Consider the following 24,243-nt stretch of genomic DNA (forward strand, 5'->3'; position numbering starts at 1 on the left):
ACGCCTCTTACACCCTTGGCAGCAGCTGTAAGACTGCTATTTACAGGGGAAGCTGGAATTTTCCTTCTGACATGATGACAAGGATCAGTTTTTCTCCCTAAGGTAGTTCTGTTCGCATTTGCTTACGCTGAGGAGTAAAATGTGGTGTCATGAGCTCAGTTTCAAATACTTTGAATGTCTTGCAACATAAGAAGATAAATTACTGACACATCCATCACTTACACTTAGATTACTTTCACCTGCTATGCTTTATCCACCTTTTCTTGAGAAAAAATTGATTTTCAGGTATGCATAGGCTGTGCTTTTAAGTTTATGTATACTGCAGATGAGGGAAGAAGCGAGCTAGAAACAAAATCAGTTTAGGTTGGCTGTTTATAAGGGTGGTATTTCCTATAAAAACCTTTCTTTTTCACCCTGCACATCACTGAGATTTAAAATCCTCATTGACTTCTAAAAGCACAGCTCAGAGAGGACAAAGGATGATATATTCTTAACGAGTGTGTGAAGTATAGTAGTTCTAAAGACAATAAATGCAAGGTCATATTAGGGCAAAACAGTTAATTACCCACTTCATTATTGTCAAGGTTAATACAGCATTTGAGTGCAGAAGCTGTTTTTCATCTCCTTTTGGAAACAAGGCAAGACAGCATTTCTTACAGACAGATCCATTATAGCTTATCACCGGAGGACAGACCGCTGCAGAAACGCCATGAAGGACGTCTACTGTCACCGGGCTCCAGAGCAAACGCCTTACGTGTCCAGAGAGCAATGGAAATGAGCGCTACAGCTTCAGAGTACTGTTCTTTAAAGCACAGAGATTGTGCCCTGTTGATTTTAATGTATGATGGTAATGGTAGCATAAAATTCCCTGCACTCCTTCATCTGTTCTAACATTGATCCCTCCTAAACTGCACAGCGCACTGAGAAACATCCTTTAATGAACATGAGGTATGGACTGTGGCAAATCCCATCTGCCTGTGGTGAACCCAGTGAAAGCTGCATCTTGGTGGAGCGGTAGGACCATGTTCATGTGTGCTGGGGGTGTGGTGCAGGTTTCCATTACTTGGTCTCAGTAGTCAGAAACAAAAACCTCATTAAGCTTAACCCATCAGCCTTTGTGAATAATACTTTGCTTTTAGCTGTTTCACCTGCAGCAACTATGAGAATCTCACATTTAAACATTTGGAGACCAGTCAGTCATTAAAAAATCAGTAAAAAAAATCTATATAAATAGATAGAGTATATCTATAAAAATAGAATTCCCTCCTTATACCAAAAGACATTATTCTTTTCATTTTATAAAGCCTTTAGAACCGCAAACCTTAGTCTAGTTCTATGAAAGAAACTACTAGAATAACTGTGTTTATGTCACTTTTGATGTAGCCTATTTCTGTTGCATTTTCTTTTAAGGTTTTTGTTTGCTTAAGTTGGAGCTACAGTTTCTCATCTGTAATTCATGCTGTTGTATTTCAGTCCCAGGAGGTTTTACTTCTGCTCACCAGTGCAGCACATAGCCTGGTGGTGCAGTAACCAAAGTCTGTATTCCCAAACCGAGACCCCAGCATCAACAATTCGTTCCTTCCACCTTTGAACCTCCTGGCCTTGGTGCTAACATCAGGTTTGGGAATGTGGGCCATGGTTATGGCAGTTCTCAATCTCTGGCTCCTTTCTGCCGGTACTGTGCTTCCCAGGAAAGCTGCGGGTGCTGGCAAGCCCCCAGCACACACTTTCTCTGTAGGAAATGACTTCAGGACAGGTTGACATGGTATAACGTGTTTCATCCTTCATAACATCATCTTTGATTTTATCATTTAATTTTTGATGCTCTGTGGACATCCTTACGAAGCAATTACTCTTGCTATTACAGAATGATGCCTACTTTGGGATATTAATTTGGTTTTTAAGCCTAGTAAATTGTTCTGCCCACAAGGAAGGCACCCACTGTATTCCAGATTTGTGTATAAACTTCTTAGGTTCTATTCAGATAGAAAAATACCTGACAATATCGCATATTTCATGGACTGTCAGTGGAACACTTCCTAAATTATCTGCTCTGTGGACACTAGTGATGTTTTAATAGGAATAGCACTAGATGCTTCCTTGTGAAAAATCAAGCTTGTATAGGCTGTCCTCCCAACCAGAGAGGCATCTCACCAGGTGTATGTCCTTTCATATAAGAGAAGTGCTTAAGAAGAAGCCAAAGTAAAACAAATACTGTTTTTGTTGTTAATAATAAATTATTACCATAACTGATAGTATTGATAATTGTCAGTAATAAACCACTGACTATTCTGTAGGAAACATGACTCTGGAATAGGTAACTTTTATCCTCCCTTTACACTGGCCCTTTTAGTTTACTCTTAGAGAGGAGCCTGAATCAAATGGGAATGACAGTCTTGCAAGTCAGTGGTCATCCTGAAAGTGCTGGGAGAAAAGAGAAGGATTTTAGTTCTTAATCCCCTTAACTTCACCAGTGGGGATGAGGCAGCACTGAGGTCCCAGCACTAACCAAGGCTGCATCATCAGACTGGGACTTTAGTGGTAAATGCTTTTTCTGGAAAATCAGTGTTTCTTACAACAGCATTTTACTATTAATAGGTTTTTTAAACCATCCTAATCCCAAGCACGCACCTGACTGCAGAAAATCCTTAAACTGCAGGGCTTTGTCATCAGTGAATTCCCTGACACATAAACCCTCAACTGCATTCTTCTAATACCTGAAAATCTTCCTTCCGGAGAGCACCTGCTTGGAGGAGCACAGGGAAAACTCCTGTATCCAAAGAGGCTGCTCTGCTCTGGCTCTAAAGTCCTTTTGTGCAGGCACAACGAAGGCTGCTGCATGAAACCTCTCCTTTGTGAAGGCCTGTCCCACAGAGAGTATTAAATTTGTGTTTTACTCCTTTGCATGCATTTGCTCAGGGGAAGCGGGGTGGCAGTTGGGTATTTCAATCTTGTTTTCAGTTATAAGCATTTCATTGTCAAACGTTGCTGGTTTATTATGTGATAATTAAATATGAATGATCGTGCAGTCATGCTGCCAAGGAGGCTGCAGCCAGATGAAACCAATTCCTCTTGTCTCGCTGAATGGCTTCAGAGGCGAAAGGAGTGATCTATTTGCTGTCCCTTATTTTTGCTGTCCAATTGTTTCAGTATCAGTAGCTTCAAAATAGCAAACTAGGCAAGCAATTAAGGACATAAATCAGAGCAGGGATCAGTGTGAGGTCAGGACTGCTTTGCTTATAGCGTGTTTTTTCTCAGCTGCTTTTTGCTAAATAACAGGGAAGTAAATTAGTGTTGATTTTGTGAAAAAGTGGTTTTCTTAGTGATGAAATGCATATTTTGACAACATTTGAGCCTTGCTTTCAATCAGGAATTGAGCAGCGGAGGAGGGCAGAGCAACTCCTTTGTTGGTGTTACAGTGTAGGGCCAGTGGCCAGGCTGGACTCCACAGGCAGCGTCCAATATGCCATGGTTGGTGTGTGATAGGCCAGTCAGCATCTGATAGACCATGGTTGGCATCTAATATACCACAGCTGGCAAGCAACACAGGGAGGCTGCAGCTTACAGAGGCAACGTGGTCTAGTGTGAGGCATCCCCCCATGGCAGGGGGTTTGACCTAGATGATCTTAAGGTCCTTTCCGACTCAAACCAGTCTATGATTCAATGACATCTCCTTGGGCTGACCACAGTGACTTTGTTTAAAAACTCATCAAGTAAGGTACAGCTGTAGATATTTAGCTGAAGTGACTCAGTAGAGTAAATGTGTTTGCAGTAGAGCTGCACTGATTGATGACTCTGGCCCTTAATCTGTACATCTTATTCTTCAGAGGTGTTTATAAATGTGAAGCAGTGCTCAGTGGGAGTCAACTGCTGAAAACTGGATGCAACCACGTGTTACAGCCTTCTGATGGTACTAGCTTAAAACAGTCAGTCTTTCTTGAAGGAGAGGTGTAACCAAGCACTGCTCGCCTTCCATGCTACCTGGAGCACCAGTGTTTTGGACAGAAAGGAGTCGGGGTGGGCAGGGGGTTGTGGGTAATCAATGGAAACAACTTCCTATCTGCAGTGCTTGTCATCCATGGCTGGAGGATCTATAGAAGACTTTGCAATATTAGGATGCAAACAAGGACACCAGCACTGCCACCACATGGCATCTGTAATGTGGATGTCCCAAAGCCATGGTTATGCAGAAGGGTTTGCTGGAAGCTGTATATTGTAAGAAGGAGATGTAGTTAGGTATTTTCCCATCTTTCCCAAGTGTCTTACGCCAAGTTACCTAAGAAGCCATCCCCATGGTAATTCTGCTACATGAACATATTCTTTTGTGGAAATCAACCAAACTCAGTGCCTACTCGCCTGCATGCTGCTTTTCATTCCATCAGTTTGTAAAGATAACATATAGAAGTGACCACTGAATGATTTTCTTTCAGCTTGTCCATACCCTGACAGATTCAGCCCACCAGTCTGGCTTGATGTAGACAACTGAATGATAACAAATGTAAAGAAATAGTGTTTTTAAACGTCTCTGCTGTTGGCTGCTGAACACCCACCTCTTAAACTGGGCTTTTTTTAGAGTGTCTTGGGGTTGCATGCCAAATCTCAGCTTATGATGTACACTGAATTTAAACCCTCTCTGTTTATTCCTTTCTACGTGTCCTGTTGTAAGTATTTACTGAGATACTCTTTTGTGGCAATGGATTTTCTAAGGTATGGGACTGAAGAGCATAACACATCCCTATGGGTATTTTGGGGGGAATCTCAGACTTTCTTTTTGCTGGTTTTCTTGGTCAGATATGAATGGAAAATCAGTATTTAATCAAAGCAATTTTTTATTCCCAGACTATTGTTCGAGGGAATAAGCCTCGAAAGGATACTTCAATCAACGGCCTGCTGGAAGAGTTTGACAATATCTCAGTGACACGATCCAATTCCCTGCGGAAGGAAAGCCCTCCCACCCACCACCAAGGAAACGCAAACCATGTGCCAAGGCACCAGGAAGAGAATGGTTATATCACGTATTCCCAGTACTCCAGTGAGTCAGACACTACAACAGACTATGTCGTGGAAAGGTATCGAGACAAGACTGTTTACGGGGAAGAGCTAGACAGGTACTACAAAGGGAGCTATGCCGCCAAGCAGAACGGGCACATGATGAAGGTGACGTCCCGGGATGTCTATTACTCAGAAATGACACCCCTGCAGTCAGACCTCTCTAGGTTCCTCCCAGATTACCATGCACACCTGGAGACAAAGCCCAAACCACTGGAATATGGTGGCCTAAAGCTGGAGTATCAGCGGATCCCCAGCGGATCCTCCCTGGACTATAGAGATCCCTTTCCTTACACCCCATCCCGAGCGTCAGTGCAGAGCGAGTGCCCCAAGGAGAGGCTGGAGTACAGCGACAGCGACTGGGGACATGGCCTCGGCAAGGATGACTACGACAAGAGACCAAAGTCATCCTATGTGGATCCAGCGAGCCCTCAGCCAACGATGAGGCAGAGGTCCAGATCGGGCTCTGGTCTGCAGGAGCCAGCCATGCCCTATGGAGCAAGCGCCTTTAAAGCACACCAGCAAGGACATTCCTACAGCTCCTACACCTACCCCCGCTTGTCGGAAACCGCAGCAGGCATCCCCAAGGTAACATGACATCCCCAGCTGCCGGGGGTTATCCTGGGGATTCCCAATAATCCCAACTTCTTTGGCAGATTTTATAGCATTAGGAGTTCAGACGCCTGTGCAGATCTCATTGGGAGCTGAGAAGCTGGTCTGGTTTGTATATCAGATACTTTTGTGTTTCAGTTGTGACTGTGCAAGGCCAAAACCTCTGTGTTTTAACACATTGTCTTTATGCTATATTTATATTACAAGGTTTATTAACCCTTTGCTGCTAATAACAGTAGGGGTTTACCCCTCTCTGCTTTGTTTTTCAGCAGTGAAATTAAATCGAAGGAGCTTTAGGAGTGAAATTAAATCAAAGGAGACATTTTTGATGTAGTTTATAAAAACAGGCTAAGGTGCATAATAATGTTTCAACCATGATATGTACAAGCAGCTCCTCTGCACAAACCTGTGGCCTGCTTTGCCTTTTCTAAGTCACATATTACCAACACAAGCTGCCCTGCCCTACTTGCAACAGTTTGCTGTAACTGTTGGTTCAGTGAATAACGCTTTTTCTTACACATCTAGTCACATAGCTACAATGATGACCTGCTTAAACATCTAATACTCTGCGAGAGATGTTTTTCTTCAGTGTAGATTGCATTGAACATCACTGAGTTCCCCTAGCAACAGGCACCAAGATCATAGCTCATTTTTGCAGGGCTGAAACAGTGTTGGGTTGCTGTGACTTACAAAGGGGCTAAAGTAGGTAGCTTGTTAGGTATGAGATCCACTCTGCTGTTTGATGATGATGTGAGTGGTACATTTTCTTACTGGCTCTGTGCACTTAGAACGTGGTCCTGTCCAGCTGCAGACCCAGAAGAAGTCCCAGGTCTCTGCAAATCCACGATAGCCATATGCCTTGCTCAGGCTTTGGCTGCTTTAGTGATCCTGGGGTGCAGTTATCATTGGTGCCCCTTGGTGAAGCGAGAGCGATGCATTTTTATTGCACATTGCATTAAGCACAGAGCTAGGCTTTGTATGTCGAGGGTAAATCATGGGGGGAGTGAGAAAGCTACCAGGTGTCTTTGTGCCTTTCCTGAGCTCAGGGAGTGGTGGGAAAGATGCATGTGCATAGTAAAGTGTGTGCCAGAGTGTGGCATTAAATATGGATTCTGGAAGTTGTGCAAAAAGCCTGGGATGCGCTGCCATTTCCTTCATTGAGAGCAATCATTTTGTCAGAGTTTAGAAAAGAGGACAAATGCAGTAATTCATGGGCTCTCTTGTGCCTGCTCCTGCCAGCTTCACAGCATTCAGCATGGCTGAAGACAGAGGTGTATTTTACAGGACTCAAAGCACTCCAGACACTTAGAAAAATATCCCATTAAAAGGCACTAACAACTTCCATAAAAAACCAAGAAGATGCCTCCGTGCAAGATTCACTGTGAGCTGTTCCTCTCCTGAGAGCATCAAAAACACTCCCACAGCCTTGGTGTACTGAAACTTGATGATTCACTGTTAAATGCAGCAGTTTCAATTCCCAAACCCATCCACAGCTCCTGGAAGCGAACAGCACTTTCTTGTCTTGGATGATTGCTGAAGGATTTTCTTTACAAGGAGGCATTAGTAAGATAATGGTTCACCAAATGGGCTTACTAAATGAGAATCAGGTCTCAGATCAGATATTTTACAGGTGAGATTGGCTCTAAAGTATAATTAAAAGAGGGGAAAAAGTAAGCAGTGAAAAAGTCTGCAGGCACAAATGTGTGGCTTCAGAATGCGTGTAATGTTCGGTTTGGCTGGTAGCTGTGAAGAGCAGACTTCAGTGGTATTAGCAGGTGAGAAATGTCAGATAAATCAGATGTATGCTCTGTTTCATCATCAGCGATTTCAGAGGCTTAACATCAGAAGACTTCCATTGTGCTGGGCTTGGCCACTGCTGTGCAGTGGGACCATGAAGGGGCAGGAAGCTGGAGCCTCAGATTTGGTTCCCTCCAGTCCCACCCTATGTTACCCACCTACTCTCCTATTCCTGCAGGCTAACTTCAGTAATGCTTGCACGGGGTCACAGCATCTGCTGTGTTACCCTCATGATAGAGAGAGAACTCAACATCATCACGCCATTTCAAACTCATCCCACCAGACCTGCTTATTTTTGGACGCTTTGTACCTCATATTTCTTGTTACCTTCCTCTTCATCACAGGCAGCCCTCTTGACTTTTTGCACTGGCTCCTATTAATTCAAAGCTCCTTTGCCTATCATTTTTCAGTAACAGCATTCCGTGACACTGTCCTATCCCTCCTCCAAGGGGATGTGATTTCTGCTCTCTCTTTCACTGCCTTGTGCTGCTGTAACATAGCTGGCACTGTGTGTTCTGCAGACACTTTGAGCCAGGAGGGCAGTTCCAGCCTGGTGAAGGCAGAGCCAAGCCCTTACTATCAAAAACCCTCTCCTGTTTTCCCTGTTTTCTCATTCACATGTCAATAGATTTCCATGAATGCTTGGAACAGGGAGTCTTGGAGATTTTCACAAGTGAAACAGAGAGTAGCCATTCTGTTTGCAACCTCCATGTGATTTACAAACCATCCCTCCAACATATTTTAATTGGGCAAAGTGAAACCTCATCAAACAGAAATCCATTTTATGTTTACTGAAGGGTGAGCCCATGTCACCAAGGGGCTTGCACTCCCCTCGGGGGGTATTAGCTGTGTCTGCAGGGCTGTGGCTGCCGTTTCTGCCGCAGTCCCACTGCAGAGTCCATGGGGACACACGCGTGGATGAAAGGCTGCTTGAGGAGAAGGTACCCCTTGAGAACAAGCAGTTGTGTTTCGTCCACATGCAGAACAAAGCAGGCATCTCTGTCATCGCAGTGGAAACCAAAATGAGTTTAAACATGGTGTTACATCCACCTTTTAACAACAAAAAGACCCAGCTGCCGACGCAGCAAGCCAGCAGCAGCAGGGTATTGCCTTGCACCCGCTGCACCGTGATGGATGTCGTGTCAGAGCTTCAGCTGCTCCTTTGACCTGATCTTGAATGATCACAGGGCTGGTTTCTTCTTTCCTTTGTAGTATTTAAAGAATTCCCTTTCAATAGGTAACTGCATTCGATAGCAGAAATAGAATTAACAGTGGGATAAAGCATGTTTGATTTTGCCGTGATGTGAAGCACTGCGCCAGGACACAGCCTCAGAGGAGAGGTTCAGATGGTTTACTCATTACAGCTCCTGGTTTGTTTGTAGGACTTCAGGGGGTTGTGAATGGGCTTACATTGCACAGCAATGCCAACCTCAACAATTCTTAGCCAGCACACCAAACCCCTGAATTTTCACTTTAAAATTTCACTGCAGAATCCACTTTTGCCAATGCATTAGGCTCAGAAATATAAAGCATGGATAAAAACTCAAATAATTCATTAGTGTGGATTAATCCAGCTTGAATTTCTGGACAGGGCTTTCCCCATCTCAGTAGTTAAAAGAAAATGGTGTGTTTACAGCCAGAGCAATACTTTATGTATCCCTATATGCACAGATATATAGGACAGGGCTAGACTGAGTTCCCCTCCCTCCACCGAACCATCTGAGCACTTTTCCATGTTAATTAGCTTGGCAGATGTAATGTCCTTCATGAAATCCATGATGTCTCTGACCCTCTTCTATTTTATGGCTACCCCTGCCTGACTAGTGGAATTATGGCTGTAATCATGGATTTTTTTGCTTAAATAAAGCCAGCATCCTAGGAAGTGGCTGTACAACACTGGTACGTGCTCGCTGGATGCTCCATATAGCTGGTAGCTGTCAGTGTGCGAGTCTCAGACGGAAGCAGACTCCAGCTTCCTGTCTCCAAGGGAAATCTCTGAGCAGCCCCTCTGGAGAGGCATTCCCTTTTCCCTGCTAAACCTCACGTGGAATGAAGAGACAGGCATGCCTGGCTCATGCATGAGGTAGGAATAATACTGTGCTCGGAGGCAACTCCAGCTCGAAACTCCTCCTCGCTGTGCAGCAGCCTACAGTGATAAATTGATGCTGCGGCAGATTTTTGTTCTCTTTTTTTTTCTGCAGTCTTAGCACAAAATGGTCAAACGATGTTCCACCGCAGAATTCAATTTCACAGTTCACTTGGGTCCTTGATTACACTGCCAAATTCAGATTAATGTGCATTTAACTAACATGGATCAGGGACTCCTGGCCGGCGGCCAGCAGCAATAGTAGCGACCGTGAGCTGAGTAGAGTTTGCTGCTCTGTCCACCCCTGTGCTCCGCCACCAAAATTGATTGATTAAATGAACTCATTGCCATAATTATTTGTAATTGTGCTACATCATGAGCCTGTGTCAAACCCCCCCCTGCCCTGAGGTGCTCCACTCGGCGGCAGGAGTCACATGTGTTGTATTATAAATGGGGAGATGCTTTTTTGCAGGGGGAAAAGGAATGTGTTTTGGTTTTGGATGCGGATTTTGGTCTTACATCCTGTTTTATTCTCTTGTTTTTTAATTTGGAGAGAAGCAAACTTACATCTGTGAATGTGAAGTATTCATTTTCTTTCGGTCTAAGAGGCTTAGAAAAGCTTGGAAAATAAAAAGGAAGAAAGGAACCTACAAATTAAAAAGGCCTCCCATTGGGATAATTTCCTCTGCGATTGTCTCTGATTTTGGCTGAAAATTAGTGGTTTTGTGACACTGCAGTTAAGTAGCGCGTCACTGTGGAAAGTGATTTAAGGAATGGTAAATTGAATTAGGCTCCTCGTCATACTCATGTATGCAGTCACTCAGGCAGCAGCCGGTAGCAGGGCAAGGCAGGAGATGATGGGCTTTCAGGGTAGAAAGAAGAGGTTGGGTCATCCCTGAATTGCTGGAGGAAAGCATAAGGAAAGGAGCAGGGCTGAGACTCAAAATGCAGGAATTGGTATTTGAAAGGAAGGACACAAATTGATCTCCCTGTCCCTTTAATGCTTGCTTCTGTTGGATGCTGTTTGGCGACTGCAAGGAAGGTACGTGTTCATGCAAGACTGCCCCTTGTCATACAGCTTCTGGGGGTAACAAAAGGGTAGATTTAGGTTAGATATAAGGCAGAAGTTCCTCCCTTTGAGGGTGCTGAGGCGCTGACACAGGGTGCCCAGAGAAGCTGTGGCTTCCCCATCCCTGGCAGTGTTCAAGGCCAGGTTGGACACAGGGGCTTGGAGCAACCTGCTCTAGTGGAAGGTATCCCTGCCCATGGCAGGGGTTGGAACTGGGTGATCTTAAGGTTCCTTCCAAACGAAACCATTCTAGGATTCTGTGAGACTGGAATTTGCCAGAAGGCTGCTGGTTGTGAAAGGGTTGAATCCTTGGATGAAATGGCCCGGGGAGCCTGCAGGGCACTGCAGATATGGAGCAAATACACTTTTTGAAGCTTACTCTTTAATTAAACAAAGATTATTGTATCTACAAGCAGGTACCAGGGCAGAAGAATGGAACTGAGATGCACCAAAGATCTTGAAGTTTTTCCTGGCCTCATTTTAGTTCTGATGGAAACACAGCAGCCCAAGTGTCTAAAAGTTTCTTTTCAGATACAGGGCAGCAGTGTCATGCTGAGAACAGGTACATGTGCCAACATCACTGAGGACCTCTGGAAATGCCGAAAGTGAGCTGAGATGGACAGCAAGCAGATGTGTGTTTCACCCGTGTTCACTTGTCTGCTTTTGCATTGCAGGTGGATTATGATCGAGCGCAGCTTGTCGTTAGCCCAACGCTCTCCGGATCAGACACCTACCCCAGGGGCCCAGTGAAGCTACCTCAAAGTCAGAGCAAAGTCAGCTATTCAAGCAGCAGCTACCAGTACCCTGTGGTCTACCACAAAGCATCCCACTATCACCAGCCACCTCTCCAGCCCAGCTCTCCCTATATTTCCACCGCCTCCTACCCCAGCTCCCCAAGTATCACGTCAAGTGCTTATCCTCCACCCAGCTGGGGATCCTCCTCAGACCAGCAGCCCTCCAGGGTGTCCCACGAACAGTTCAGAGCTGCCCTGCAGCTCGTGGTCAGCCCCGGCGACCCCAGAGAGTACCTGGACAACTTCATCAAGATCGGGGAGGGCTCCACAGGCATCGTCTGCATCGCCACCGAGAAGCACACGGGGAAGCAGGTCGCTGTGAAGAAGATGGATCTCAGGAAGCAGCAGAGGAGGGAGCTGCTCTTCAATGAGGTGCATTGTTCTGGGTGCTGGGGTGGCTTTTGTAGGTTCAACAGGAGATGTGGGCCAAATGGCAACCTCAGGAGCAACATTAGTACCTTTCTAACAGAGGTGGTGAGCCTCACGTCTGTGCTGTGTAAATGCTGTAGAATCAGACCAGTTTTAAATGAGCTGCATCTCCTCCTGGCTTTAAACCATAATGCAGTGGGAGGTCACAGGAAACAGCTAAGAAATCTGTCAGCTGCTCCACACAGCTTCTCAGGTGCTGCCCTTTCCTCACCTTTTGCTGATAGAGTCTTCCAAGATGGAAGATCCAAACTAACCAGGCTATTCGAGAAGCCTGTGCACTACATTCTGGCATATACATGCTTTCTGTTTCCTTCCTCTCCTAACCATTAGCAGTCCCTTTGCTTTCTCGATGGCTCCTAAGCAAAGAGCTGACAGCCCCTTTTTCATGGAATCATCAGTGTTAATTCCCACAACTCCTTCCCTGAGTGGCTGCAGCCACTTCAGTGCCCCCAGCTGCTTATGGAAGATTGTTTTCCCCATGTATGTAATTTTAAACTTAAAACACTGGTTTTCAGTGGCCATTTTTTCATCCAGTTTTTTGGTGCTGAGAGGTCCTTCTGCAACTCAAAGAACTTCTCTTTTTTTTTACTGCTTACTCCCTTAAGGAAGCTAATGGTGTGTGTTCTCTGCTCCCTTTTTGAGAGCACTTGTGAATATGCTGATCAACACCAAAACCACTGCAGGGCCTCAGGGAAACCTCTTGTGAGAACTGACCTTTTGGTTGTATCATTTGTTTCCTGTATTTCAGCTATAAGAGGATCTTCCTTCCCTCAGCACAGGACAGAGTTTTCTTTAAAACCCTTAAAAACTTAGCAATTTCTAATAAAAATACTGGGTTTTAACAAACTTCAGGCAGTTCTGCACACAGTCCGTGACTGTTCTGGGTATTTTGGCTTGGCTTTGCCTCTGCTGGAAGACTGCTCTGGATTGCCTTGAGGTAGCTCTAACCAAGCATCTCTTGAATGGTAACATCTGGAAGCAGGTCCTACATGCTGTGCAGGACCAGGCTGCTTCCCTGACACGCTCCAGTCACTCGTGTCATCTGAAATCCCTCTGCCTGTAATGGAGCCTTCCCTGGCTGGTGTTGTCTCTGCTGATCACCTTTCTGACGCCCCTCAGTACAACATGGTCATGGTCACCACCTTGGCTGGGCTGGCATTACTAATTTTGTACAGTCCCTTTTAGATGTGGGATTGGAGCATCTTATGGATGTATTGCCAGCATTGTGTTAATATTCTGTGCCATGTACGGTTTGATTCATGATGGGGTGAACAATTAATCAGGTAAAATGTATCTGTTGTACTGAAAGCAACTGGCAATAAAAAACAATGAAATAAACAGTCCTGCCCCTGCAGTCTGAAAAAAGCAACCCAGTTATCTACTGCTCACACTGCAGCAGCTAAAGATTCTTCATCTTCCTAATGCATTTACAATGGCTGTTTGTTAGTTTTATGTAAATATATTGATTTTGTTTATGCGTTGGAACAAGGATTAGGAAGGATGTGATTCATAGCAGCACCTTTACTAAGCACAAAGAGGAAAGCACAGTGAAAAAGAAGGTCAGAACAAGTGTCAGATCATGCTTGTAGCGACTCACATAGCTTCTCTTTCTTCCTCACAGGTTGTAATCATGAGAGATTACCATCATGAGAACGTGGTTGACATGTACAACAGTTACCTTGTTGGCGATGAGCTGTGGGTTGTCATGGAGTTTCTGGAGGGCGGCGCTTTGACAGACATAGTGACTCACACGAGGTGGGTTGGGTAGGGTAAAACCCACAGCAGGAGCCAGGCAGGAGAGAGATCCTGTGGTTTCCTTCATGGATGCCTCCAGACTGTTCTCTCCAGGCTCACCTCCTGGTGAGGGAAGCTGGGTACCTCCTGGCTCTATATATGTGGTTTCATACATGTATCTATTATTTTTGTATATACATACACAATGCATATATACAAACATAAAAGTATATACAATACACATGCTTGAAAAATACATGTACATAAATACACATATATAATATCTGTATAGCTGTATGTGCATGTATGTGTATTTAGAATCATAGAATGGTTTGAGTTGGAAAGGACCTTAAGATCATCTAGTTCCAACACCCCTCCTTCCACTAGGGCAGGTTGGTTCAAGCCCTGTCCAGCCTGGCCTTGCACGCTGCCAGGGATGGGGCGGCCGCAGCTTCTCTGGGCACCCTGTGCCAGCGCCTCAGCACCCTCACAGGGAAGAGCTTCTGCATTATATCCAATCTAAACTTCCCCTGTTTAAGTCTGAACCCATCACCCCTTGTCCTGTCACTGCAGTCCCTGATGAAGAGTCTCTCTTCAGGATCCTTGTAGGCCCCCTTCAGATACTGGAAGGATACTATGAGGTCTTCACACAGCCACTGCCTTCTTAGAGCAGCCTTCTTCTTACATATATATTATACACATCCTGTGTTATGCTCACTTTACCAGCATAAATCAGCCAGTGCAGATGAATTCCTGTCAGTACCAGCATTGATTAAATAGAAAGGAAAGAAATGTCTGACAGGGCTTGCTGTTAGATGGGGATTTGCTTGCTCTTCAGGAGGTAATTTAGCAGCAACACAACTTACATCCATTATTACTTCCTAAAATGGCAAAAAAAAAATCTTCCTGACCCTGTTTGGAGATCTGTATTGCTGGTTTTGCTGTCACAGCTATGTCAGTTCTAAGGGTGATGTCTCACCATACCATGTAACCACACTGTCAGAAACATTAACAGCAAACCAAGCCTAAAACATAATGGGAAAAGTATTTTTCTGTCTGAACATTTGTGCTTATGGTAGAGCTCATTCCCATATTTCAGTTAATAGCATACCTTTAAAGAAGGTGATTTGCCAGCACAAAAGCTGTACTGTCTGGAACCATCCTTCCTCTTCTGAGTGGAGACATTAGATTCTACAGCCCACTTTGCATCTGCTCTTCACTCATCTTTTCCTGCTATGTAGGATAAAATGAGATGGGAAAGAGGGATTCTTTGTTTCATTTCTTCCTCTTGAATAAAAAAAACATTTCCATACCAAACCAGTGGGAGAGTATTGTGGGGAGAGAGGAGAAAAGCAGGGAATAGTACATTAGAAAACCTGCCTTCTCTCGTAGCTTAATGATACCTTTAGATCCTAGCAAAAGTGGAGCTGTAACATGGAGGTTTATTTTTTAGCCTTGCCTTAGCTGATGTGCTGAAACAAATCACAATATTGCAAGTCATTTGTTAACTCCTGCTCCCTGAAACATTCAGAGGTCTATCTTAGATACTTGTGACAGGAGTTTAACTGCAAACAGATGTTCCCAGGACACCACTTCCTAAGAGCTGTCATCTCTTTTTTAACTCAGATACACTCTTTCCTTAATCTTCTGGGCTTTTTTTTACATTGCATGACCTTCCCACAAAGATTTTGCTGAAATACTGCAAATGGCACACACTCTTCTCCGTGGGTGTTTTTCTGCTGGAGACATCCAGCTGGGCCAAGGGCAGGTTTAGATGGAGATGAGGAACAATTCCTTCCCCAGAGGGTGCTCAGGCATTGGAACAGGCTGCCCAGGGCAGGGCTGCAGTCACCATCCCTGCAAGTGTTCACACACCGTGTAGACGAGGCCCTCAGTGCCATGGGTTAGTGGTGGCCTTGGCAGTGCTGGGGAACGGTTGGACTGGATGAGCTTAAAGCTCTTTTCTAACCTCATTGATTCTATGATTCTGTGATCCAGAGATGGGGCAGTGGTACTGGAGTGCACAACCCATCCCAGCCATCACCATCATGCTGCAGCACACAGCTTCTTCCAGGATGGGGTTTTGCACCCATGCACAGAAATGAGGACTCTTGCTGTTTATTCTTCTGCTGAAATACCCGGAATGCTTTTATAGAAGGCATAAAAGCAAAGAAGTGCTCTCAAAGAGCTACACCCAGGCCTGGTGTTTTGCCTGCACAATTAAGAGTGTTTTTTCTCATATTTACTCCATGCCTGTTCCCGTCCTAGCAGTGATTTGCCCTCCTTGGCAAGCAGTGAGTTTACTGTAAATAAGGCATTTTGATTATTTCCCAGAGGAAGCAGGCTCACTGTAACAGGCTGCATCATGCAGTATTCTGTGCTTTTCTAATGCTGCAGGAAGACTTACCCACACCTTGCTGCAGAGCTGTTCCTCACCTCCCATCTCCCCTTTCTGGACAGAAACAGGACCAAAGGATCACCCCGCAGAGCCATTGATCTCCTGGCTGGCTGTGAAGGGACCATTATGCCTGTTCCTGCCAGCTCCACCTTCCCACTGTCTTCCTTAACACTCAGCTCATTTTTCCACCTTGCCATTCCAGGATGAACGAGGAGCAGATAGCCACGGTCTGCCTGTCTGTCCTGAGAGCCCTGTCCTACCTGCACAACCAAGGCGTCATCCACCGCGACATCAAAAGCGACTCCATCCTCCTCACAAGCGATGGAAGGGTGAGTGCTCAAAGTTTCCCCTGCCATCTCTTGGGGCTGGCATGAAAAAGCTGTGCACGTATGTGAAACCAAGGGATACGACCTGTGAGTGACTTGTTAGAGAGCTGAAGTAGCCTTCTGGTGATGGACATCCACGCTAGTGCCTGTGGGGGATCAGAGCCATCAAAAGGCAGTGACAGAAGAAACTGCCACATGGGTGATGGTTGGGTGACAGGAGATCTTTTATGCTGCACCACTTCTCCTCTGATCCCTCTCTAAAGTGTTTTCTGTTTACTACATTTAGTTATCCTTTAGTTAGCAAGCTTCTGCTTTCCCAAGCTAGTTAGGAGGCTAATATCAATCTATATGAATAGAAAATAAGCTGCATTACTGCTGAAACACTCCCCTGATGGTGAGATTAGCTTTTACCATATACAATACTTACAAGATGCTTGGTAATACCTGTGCCATGCTTCCATTTCTTTGGATGGGATGCTGCTGTCAGTGAATTGGTTTTTCTTTGTGGTATTGAGTGGGCAGAGAGGGAGAGAAAAAGCTGCCTGTGACCTACTCAATAAGCAATATAAAGTTTGCACACAAAAAAGATTCACTGCTTCAGCAGTGTTTGGTCCCAAGGAAATTACTATTTCCTTACAAAGAGAAAGGTGGGTTTGAGCAGTGGTGTTGGTGGGTGCACACAGGCATAAAACCTGAGGCACCTAAAACTTGGGGCACCGAAAGGCTCAGGTGGAGGAAGGCAAATCACTCTTAAATAGAAGACCCTGATTTCTGCTGGAGTCAGGCACCACTTTGCATCTCACCTTGTGGCCCCACTGGGATAATTGGAGTACAAACAAGTGCACTCGTGACCAGTGAGTCCCATAAGATGGGCTGTCAGGATTGCTCTACTGGCCTTACACACCTGTGTGAAGCAAGGCTTGGTGGGTTCAGCTGAGCCCAAGAGCTCACAGTGAGTCTGGAACCAAAGCTGGACCTTCTCCTTCAGCAGGTAAAGCTCTTGGCTTCCAGGCCTGGTCAGATTCCCTACCAAAGCCTTGTCTATGTAACTCAATTCCCACTTCACCAAGGGAGAGGGATTTTCTTCCTGCTAATCCTTTTGGGGGAAGAAAACTCCACATGTGTAGGAGTTGTTCAGTTGCGGTTTCAATCCATGGTGCTGAATTAGCATCTGATCTGCTCTCAGGATCTGCATACAGTGCCTCATTACCCTCATTACTCCAGTCCTGATTATCTGCATTGCAGATTTCTTCATGGCTGTGTGGTGCAATTACCTTTTCTTAGAAAATCCTCTTCTTTTGTGTACTCGAATGAGCAATAGATATGCAAACCCTCTTGTGCTCCCACAAAAGCAGATTAGGCTCTGCTTCCAAAATATGCATCATTTTTGCCATTCTTCATCCTGTAAACTGAGAAATATGTTTAGCATGGAGAGCTTGGCTATTATTGGCTTTGTTTTAGAAATACCAACAATCATTTTAACACAGTTCTGTTCAAAATAATACCCATTGCTTTATGAAAAGCAACGTCTGCACTGAATCTAAAAGAAAACAAATCAGTGCTGATAATGAAATGCTGGTCCACACAACACAGGGATTTATGCAGCTTCTCATTTGTCCTGGGGCTGTTTGGGCTCACAGCATATCTCCAGGCATCAATTACATGATCAGACACATGGCTTAGGGTCACTGTTGGATAGCTGAGGGTGCTGGGGGTTAGGCTCATGGCCACAAAAACCCTTACAAAGGCTTCACTGGCGTGAAAACCCACAGTACTTCAGGAACCAGCTGTTTCTGGAAGAGGGTGATGGCACCGGCACTCAGCTGGTTTGGGCTGGGGCTGGAGGAGGTTTCACCTTGGTGTTGTGCAGCGACAGGGACGGGGAGGTGAGCATTTTCCATGCTTTTTGTTGTAAGGCAAAAAAAGCTGGCATAGAAGCGTGAGCAGGCACATGATGCAGCGGGAGCTGCTCTCCAGAGTGCTCCTGTATCCCGGTATTGCTATTTCAGGTCACTGCCACAGCTACTCAAGGACAGAGCCGCCCTTAATTCCCCCGTTCCCAACCAAAGGGAGCAGGTGCCTTTATCATCTCCTACAACCATTTTGGAAGAGTCTTGTACTTCCCTGCCCTCCCTCCCCAAATTAGCTCCCTTGCTCCGTACAGAAGATGGTTTCTTTAGTGATAGTGCACAGTGTGAGGTCCTAGTCCTGAAAACACATTGGCAGGGGCATTGCTTTCTGCGAGTGGTGGATCCTGCTGTCTGTGATAAAGGAAAATGGGGTGAACACCACTTGTTCAGTCTGGTTTCTGGCCTAGCCATGGATCATGCACTTGATGCAGATAATAGGAGTGGGGTGTATTGCTTCAAATATGTGTGTTATTGCATATAGTACATATACCTAAACTACACAAATTATATATAAAAATGCAATACTAGATTCATTATGAAACACTGTGACTTCAGGATTTTTTGCTTTCCTTCTTTTTTTAAACATTATAAACCATTTATCACCTCTACATCTTCTGCTGGTGGAGAGGCAATGAGCTATGGCAGGTGATCTTAGCAACAAGCTGCTCTCTCTTACGTCTTTCCCTGGCCTTCATTTGAATGAGCTGCATGTTCTTTGGCTCTGTTGCCATCTCCAGCCACACTTCCAGAGCCACGCTGCTGTCCTCTCCCAGGGAAACATGGCAGCTCCGTCCCTGTCCCCACAGCTGCACCTGGAGATGTCTGTCAGAGGATTTGCCTAGTTATTCTAAAGGGGCTTTTTTCTCCTTTACTTCCCAGATAAAATTGTCCGACTTTGGGTTCTGTGCCCAAGTGTCAAAGGAGGTCCCCAGGAGGAAGTCACTGGTCGGGACACCGTACTGGATGGCACCGGAGGTGATATCCCGCCTGCCCTACGGCACTGAGGTGAGCACCGCACGGACCCAGAGCGGTTGTTTTCCCTCCGTATGGTGCCTTGGCCAGCCCCACTGAGCCTGCCAGAGCAGTTCAGCTGCGCTCAACAGCAGCAGTTACATTTGCCCCAGAGTGCTACATCAGCCTTGCTTTAAAGTATGTCTCCAAAACCAAGTTGTTCAATAACAGCTCCATTTAGTGCACTAAACAAAGTAATGCCTTTACAGATCTCAGCTTGGGGTGCTGTATTAAAGGAAACTGGCATCATTTTCACATCATCAAAGACCCTTTGATGATCTTTAGTATTAAGCTGGAGCAGTTACAGGTCTCTACACGTGGATGTGCCAAACCAATAGGCAAATCACATGCCTGTACCACACAGTCAGATCACATCACAGACCTGCAGGCAGAGATCCTCTCTGCTTCCACCCAGCTGCAGCCTTGAAAGCCCCTTCCTCCAGAGAGGTGCTAGCAAAGGCATGGGCTTCCTGTAGGATCCCAAAGACAGGAGCCAGATGGGTGGGTTGGATCGCCACCCTCTGTTGCAGCATTACCTTGCCTCATTCCTTGCAGTCATTGCTCTTATTAGTTGAGAGACAGAAGGGAGGAAAAGTCAATCTGTGGGAGCTATTTTAAGCACTGCCAAATGGTCTGACAAAGGCAAGAGTATTGGAGCCCTGCAGGTGAGAGCGGCGAGGAGGGAGCCGGCAGCACTGCAGTGCCGTACCCCATCCGTTAGGAAGCTCTGAGTCACAGCACTCGTGCACTGCCAGCCTGGGAAGAGCAATCCCCAATCCTGTGCTCAGCCGTGACAGTGACTCAGGGCTCCCAGCCAGAGGCAAGGCTGCGTTTGCCTCCTCTGCGTGACGAGGGGAGTCATCTGCTCCAGAGTGCCTGTAGTAGCAGCTGCAGAGAGCAAACCTGCCAGGCAAGTACAGACATAGATTTACACACAGGCACACACACATATAGACACATACATATACACACACATATGTACACATACATATACACACATACATACACATACATATACACACACATATGTACACATACATATACACACATACATACACATACATATACACACATACATGCACATACATATACACACACATATGTACACATACATACACATACATATACACACACATATATACACATACATATACACACACATATACACACATACATATACACACACATATGTACACGTACATATACACACATACACACATACATATACACACATACACATATAGAGGGGGAAGTGAGGCAAGGCCCGAGACAGGAGACGCTGCGCTGCTGCTTACCCAGGACATGTGGTGTTGTAGAAGACATTTCAGGGATAATAACTATTATTAGCCCATTAATAGCACTGAAGGGATTAGGAAGTGGCAGAATTTACGGCTGTGATAGCTTTCCCCACCAGAAAGGAAAGGCAAATAATAAAAGGAGTATTTAAGGTGAAGGGGATAGTGTTGGCAAAAGAGCAAAAGCTGCATGAACTGGCCTTGGCGCTGTTTGGGCTGGCAAATGGCAGGAATTACAGTCATCAGAGGATTGGGATTCTGGAGCAGGATGAAAGCGAAGGAAAAGGTGTGGGGGTTTTTAAGCTGGAGCTGAATCCCTTTCCAAAGGGATTTCATAAGGATTCACCTGTGCTGCCTGGAACCAGGCCTGGGTGTATCAAGTACTTGTGCTTCTCTTGGGATCTCAAATCCTGTTGCCTTCAGGATGCAAGGGACACAGGGTCACTGATTTCACAGCAGCTGAACTATTCTCACCCAGTGGCTGCACCTTTCTGCAGTACTGCAGAGCCACCCTGGGGTACCTACTCAGTGGGTCCAAAGCAGTGCAGCTGGGATGCAGAGCAGCAGGTTACAGCCAGTCTCTCACTGCATACCTTAGCAGTGCTTCCAGTGGGCATCACCTGAACCAGCTCTGTATTCAGGTTTCTAACTTATTTCTTCAATTTATTTACTGCTCAGAAGAGAGAAACTGGTGTCAGCTGGTTTAGAAAGGCAAGATTTATGGTGATGGCTCACCAGGCTGCTGGCTTAGGGTGGCAGGCAGGACAGCATGAGCCAACTCAGAGGGTGGCATGACCCCAAAGCGTGGAGCCTGTAGCCCCCTCTCTGCACTACCAGTGGTGTTTAGGGACGGATGGTGTGTTGCAGGTGGATATCTGGTCCCTGGGCATCATGGTGATAGAGATGATAGATGGTGAACCCCCCTACTTCAACGAGCCGCCGCTGCAGGCCATGCGCCGGATCCGGGATAACTTACCTCCACGGGTGAAGGACATGCACAAGGTCAGATTTCCCATAGGTGTTGAGGTTTAGTGAAACTACACAGTGCATGCCCATTGCATCTGTAAGGTACCACCGTGAGCAGTGGGTCCGACATAGGACTCATTGGGAAGGTGTGAGGCAAAAGCCATCAACAAACCATGACCACCTATGCCCAGCCCTGGCTTTGCTTTGGCAGCGAGGGACAGTGAAGGGAGCTGGGCAGAGCCTTGTGCTCCCAGTGCTTCCCACCCTGCCTGAAAGTCAGGACACCAGCCCTGCTGCAGATGGGTTGGTACATCCATGCCCAGTGCCAGAGCCTGTGGGTACCTCCCATTTTGGATGTGCTGCTAAAGTCAGACCTCAGCCCTTCAGTGTTAATGCTTCCCTCATGCAAAGCTGTGCGGCGTGTGCTGTTCTGCACCCCACTGATGCCCAGATACCACATTAACAGCACACAGAAGACTCGTGGCCCTTCAGCTCGGTCCATCTGTTGCCATAGGAAATTCAGGGTGTCCCTTGTCTTCCCACGAGACCCAGCTTAGGCTGGACATGGCTGTCTTTGCCCACCCTAACTCCAGTGCGGTGTTGCAGGTCTCCTCGGTCCTCCGGGGCTTCTTGGACTCGATGCTGGTGCGGGAGCCCTCGCAAAGAGCCACAGCACAGGAACTGTTGAGACACCCCTTCCTCAAACTGGCTGGGCCCCCTTCGTGCATCGTGCCCCTCATGAGGCAGCACCGGCATCGCTGAAGCAGCAACTTTCCGGGAGGAGCTCGGTGTCTGGATATCGGCCGCGCAGGAATTCCAGCCGGCAGGAACTGCGGGCAGGGACCAGCGAAACCTTGTGGAGGAAAACCTGCCCCACAGAACCACCGTGGTGTAAAACCCCAGGAGCTGCTCCCTGGGGCTGCGAGGGACCGGGGTGGACACACTCCCCAGCGCTGTTGTCTTCTCGGCCGTCCATGAAGGCAGAAGGCACCAAGCAAGGTTGGGAGGGTGATTGGTGGGGGATAGCACAACCAGAGCGGAACACCTGGGTGTCATTGAAGGCTACGGCACTTCTGTTTGGGAAGAACACTTTTCTGACACAAACAAAAAGCACTTTTTTTCTCTCGGTCATGGCAGCGCAATGTATTTTGCAATGAATTTGTAACTTTCTGTACAGAGCGTTTTGATAACTTGCAGTACTTTGTCACGTACCCTTGTGTTAGTTGAAGTAATGAGTGTAACTTAGCAAGGATTTGAGAAGTTTCCTACTTTTATAACGCTTTTGAAAACAGGAACAAAGAAATCCCAAACCCCACCTTTAGGTAGTTGGAAGGTTTTGCAGAGTCTCCATGGGGGTGAGGTGAGCGCTCATCCCACCGTTGAGGAGCCGGTGCTCACTGATGCTCGTGGCTGCACATCAGCCATCGTTGGGGTCTCCCTCCCTGTTCTCCATGGTGGGAGCCCACGGAGCCGATGGACCTTTGCTCCAGGGTGATTTCCTGGCACCGTGGCGGTCCCTTCATTACGCACCAGCGCAAGGCCAGTTTTGGTACCACATCATCTGCATTGCTTCTGTCCCGCTCTGGACGTGGGGAGGGATGGCCGGAGCCAGCCCTCCATCCTCCAGAGCCCCGACAGCCCCTTGTGATGCGTGACATTTGCCATATAGAAGAAGTTGTGCTGCTGTCTAGACCTTTTTGAATGTTGATGCAACAGTTGACTACTGCGGTACAGTTTGTGTTCTTTGTTGGATGACTTTGCATGTTAACTGTTAGGCCTGAATAGCTTTGCCTTTAACATTTTTAGAAGTGCTTCATAATTATTTCAATGAGAAATGAGTTTTATTTATTAACAATTCTTTTTAATTCTGTATAATACAAAAGCCATGTTTTGCAAGGGTTTTGGGTTTTTTTTCCTCTTTACTGACCTCATTTTGCGGTATCACTAAGAACCACGAAGCCAGTTTTGTGGGAACACAAGCTCGTTTCTTTCTTATTATGGAATTTGGTAGGGAATAAATTAATTGTTATTTATTGCAGTAAATTATAACCAAACAAACAGCTGAACCCGGCAGGAGCTGCTTCTTAAAGACAAAAGAGTTGCCAATAGTAAAGAAGCTCCTTTAGTACTGCCCTTAAAAAGGTAAAGAGATTTGAAGGGAGAGAAATGATTGAGACTAAAAAGAGGAGAGGGGATGAATCTGAGCTGGAAATGGAACCCATGTTCTTACATCTGTGTCTTACTCCTCGCTGCTTCCTCTTCTTAACCCTGTTTGCACATTGGAAAAAGACACTAAAGAAACCACGTTTGGCTCCTGCTCCCCGCACCCAGCACCCACCACAAAGCAGCACCCACCACAGAGCAGCACCCACCACAGAGCAGCACCCACCACAGAGCAGCACCCACCACGCTCCGGGTGTTTCTGTTTCGTAGTCTTGACAACTCAGGAAAAGAGGCTGCAGCAGGCAGGGCAGTGCCGTGCTCGAGCAGAGCCACTGAGGTCAACTTTTTTAACCATCTTTGAATACAACGGGGTTGGGGGGGGGGGGTTCTTCAGCATTCAGCACATTTTAGGCTGTGCAAGGGAAGAATTTTCTGCAACTTTCTTACCATGAAGTACTTTCAGCGGTGTCCCTGGAGTTTACTGGGAGTTTTGTTGATTTCAAAGGGGTTTTTTGGGAACACCAGTGACTGGTGAGACAAATGCACACGCAAGTTCAATAAATGAATGAATAAAGCCTTCATTTGCAGTGTGGGGTTCTTTTCC

General features: G+C 46.1%; 1 protein-coding gene across 5 annotated transcripts in view; it reads left to right on the top strand.

Moving 5' to 3' along the window:
* Positions 1–22,586, top strand: part of PAK5 (p21 (RAC1) activated kinase 5) — a 176,599-nt gene extending 154,013 nt beyond the window's left edge. For all 5 annotated transcript variants that reach the window (XM_061461569.1, XM_061461572.1, XM_061461573.1 and 2 more), the window contains 7 exons: positions 4,840–5,637; positions 11,288–11,779; positions 13,458–13,591; positions 16,171–16,297; positions 19,084–19,209; positions 21,378–21,512; positions 22,083–22,586. In XM_061461569.1, the coding sequence (XP_061317553.1) occupies positions 4,840–5,637; positions 11,288–11,779; positions 13,458–13,591; positions 16,171–16,297; positions 19,084–19,209; positions 21,378–21,512; positions 22,083–22,238 (1,968 nt within the window). In that variant the 3' untranslated portion in view covers positions 22,239–22,586. The remainder of the gene's footprint in view (positions 1–4,839; positions 5,638–11,287; positions 11,780–13,457; positions 13,592–16,170; positions 16,298–19,083; positions 19,210–21,377; positions 21,513–22,082) is intronic.
* The last annotated feature ends 1,657 nt before the right edge of the window (positions 22,587–24,243 follow it).

The sequence above is a fragment of the Pezoporus flaviventris genome, unplaced genomic scaffold, assembly GCF_033815535.1.
Source record: "Pezoporus flaviventris isolate CSIRO_AGI_PZ_B2104156 unplaced genomic scaffold, CSIRO_AGI_Pfla_v1 ptg000031l, whole genome shotgun sequence".
In the NCBI taxonomy this organism is placed as follows: Eukaryota; Metazoa; Chordata; class Aves; order Psittaciformes; family Psittacidae; genus Pezoporus; species Pezoporus flaviventris.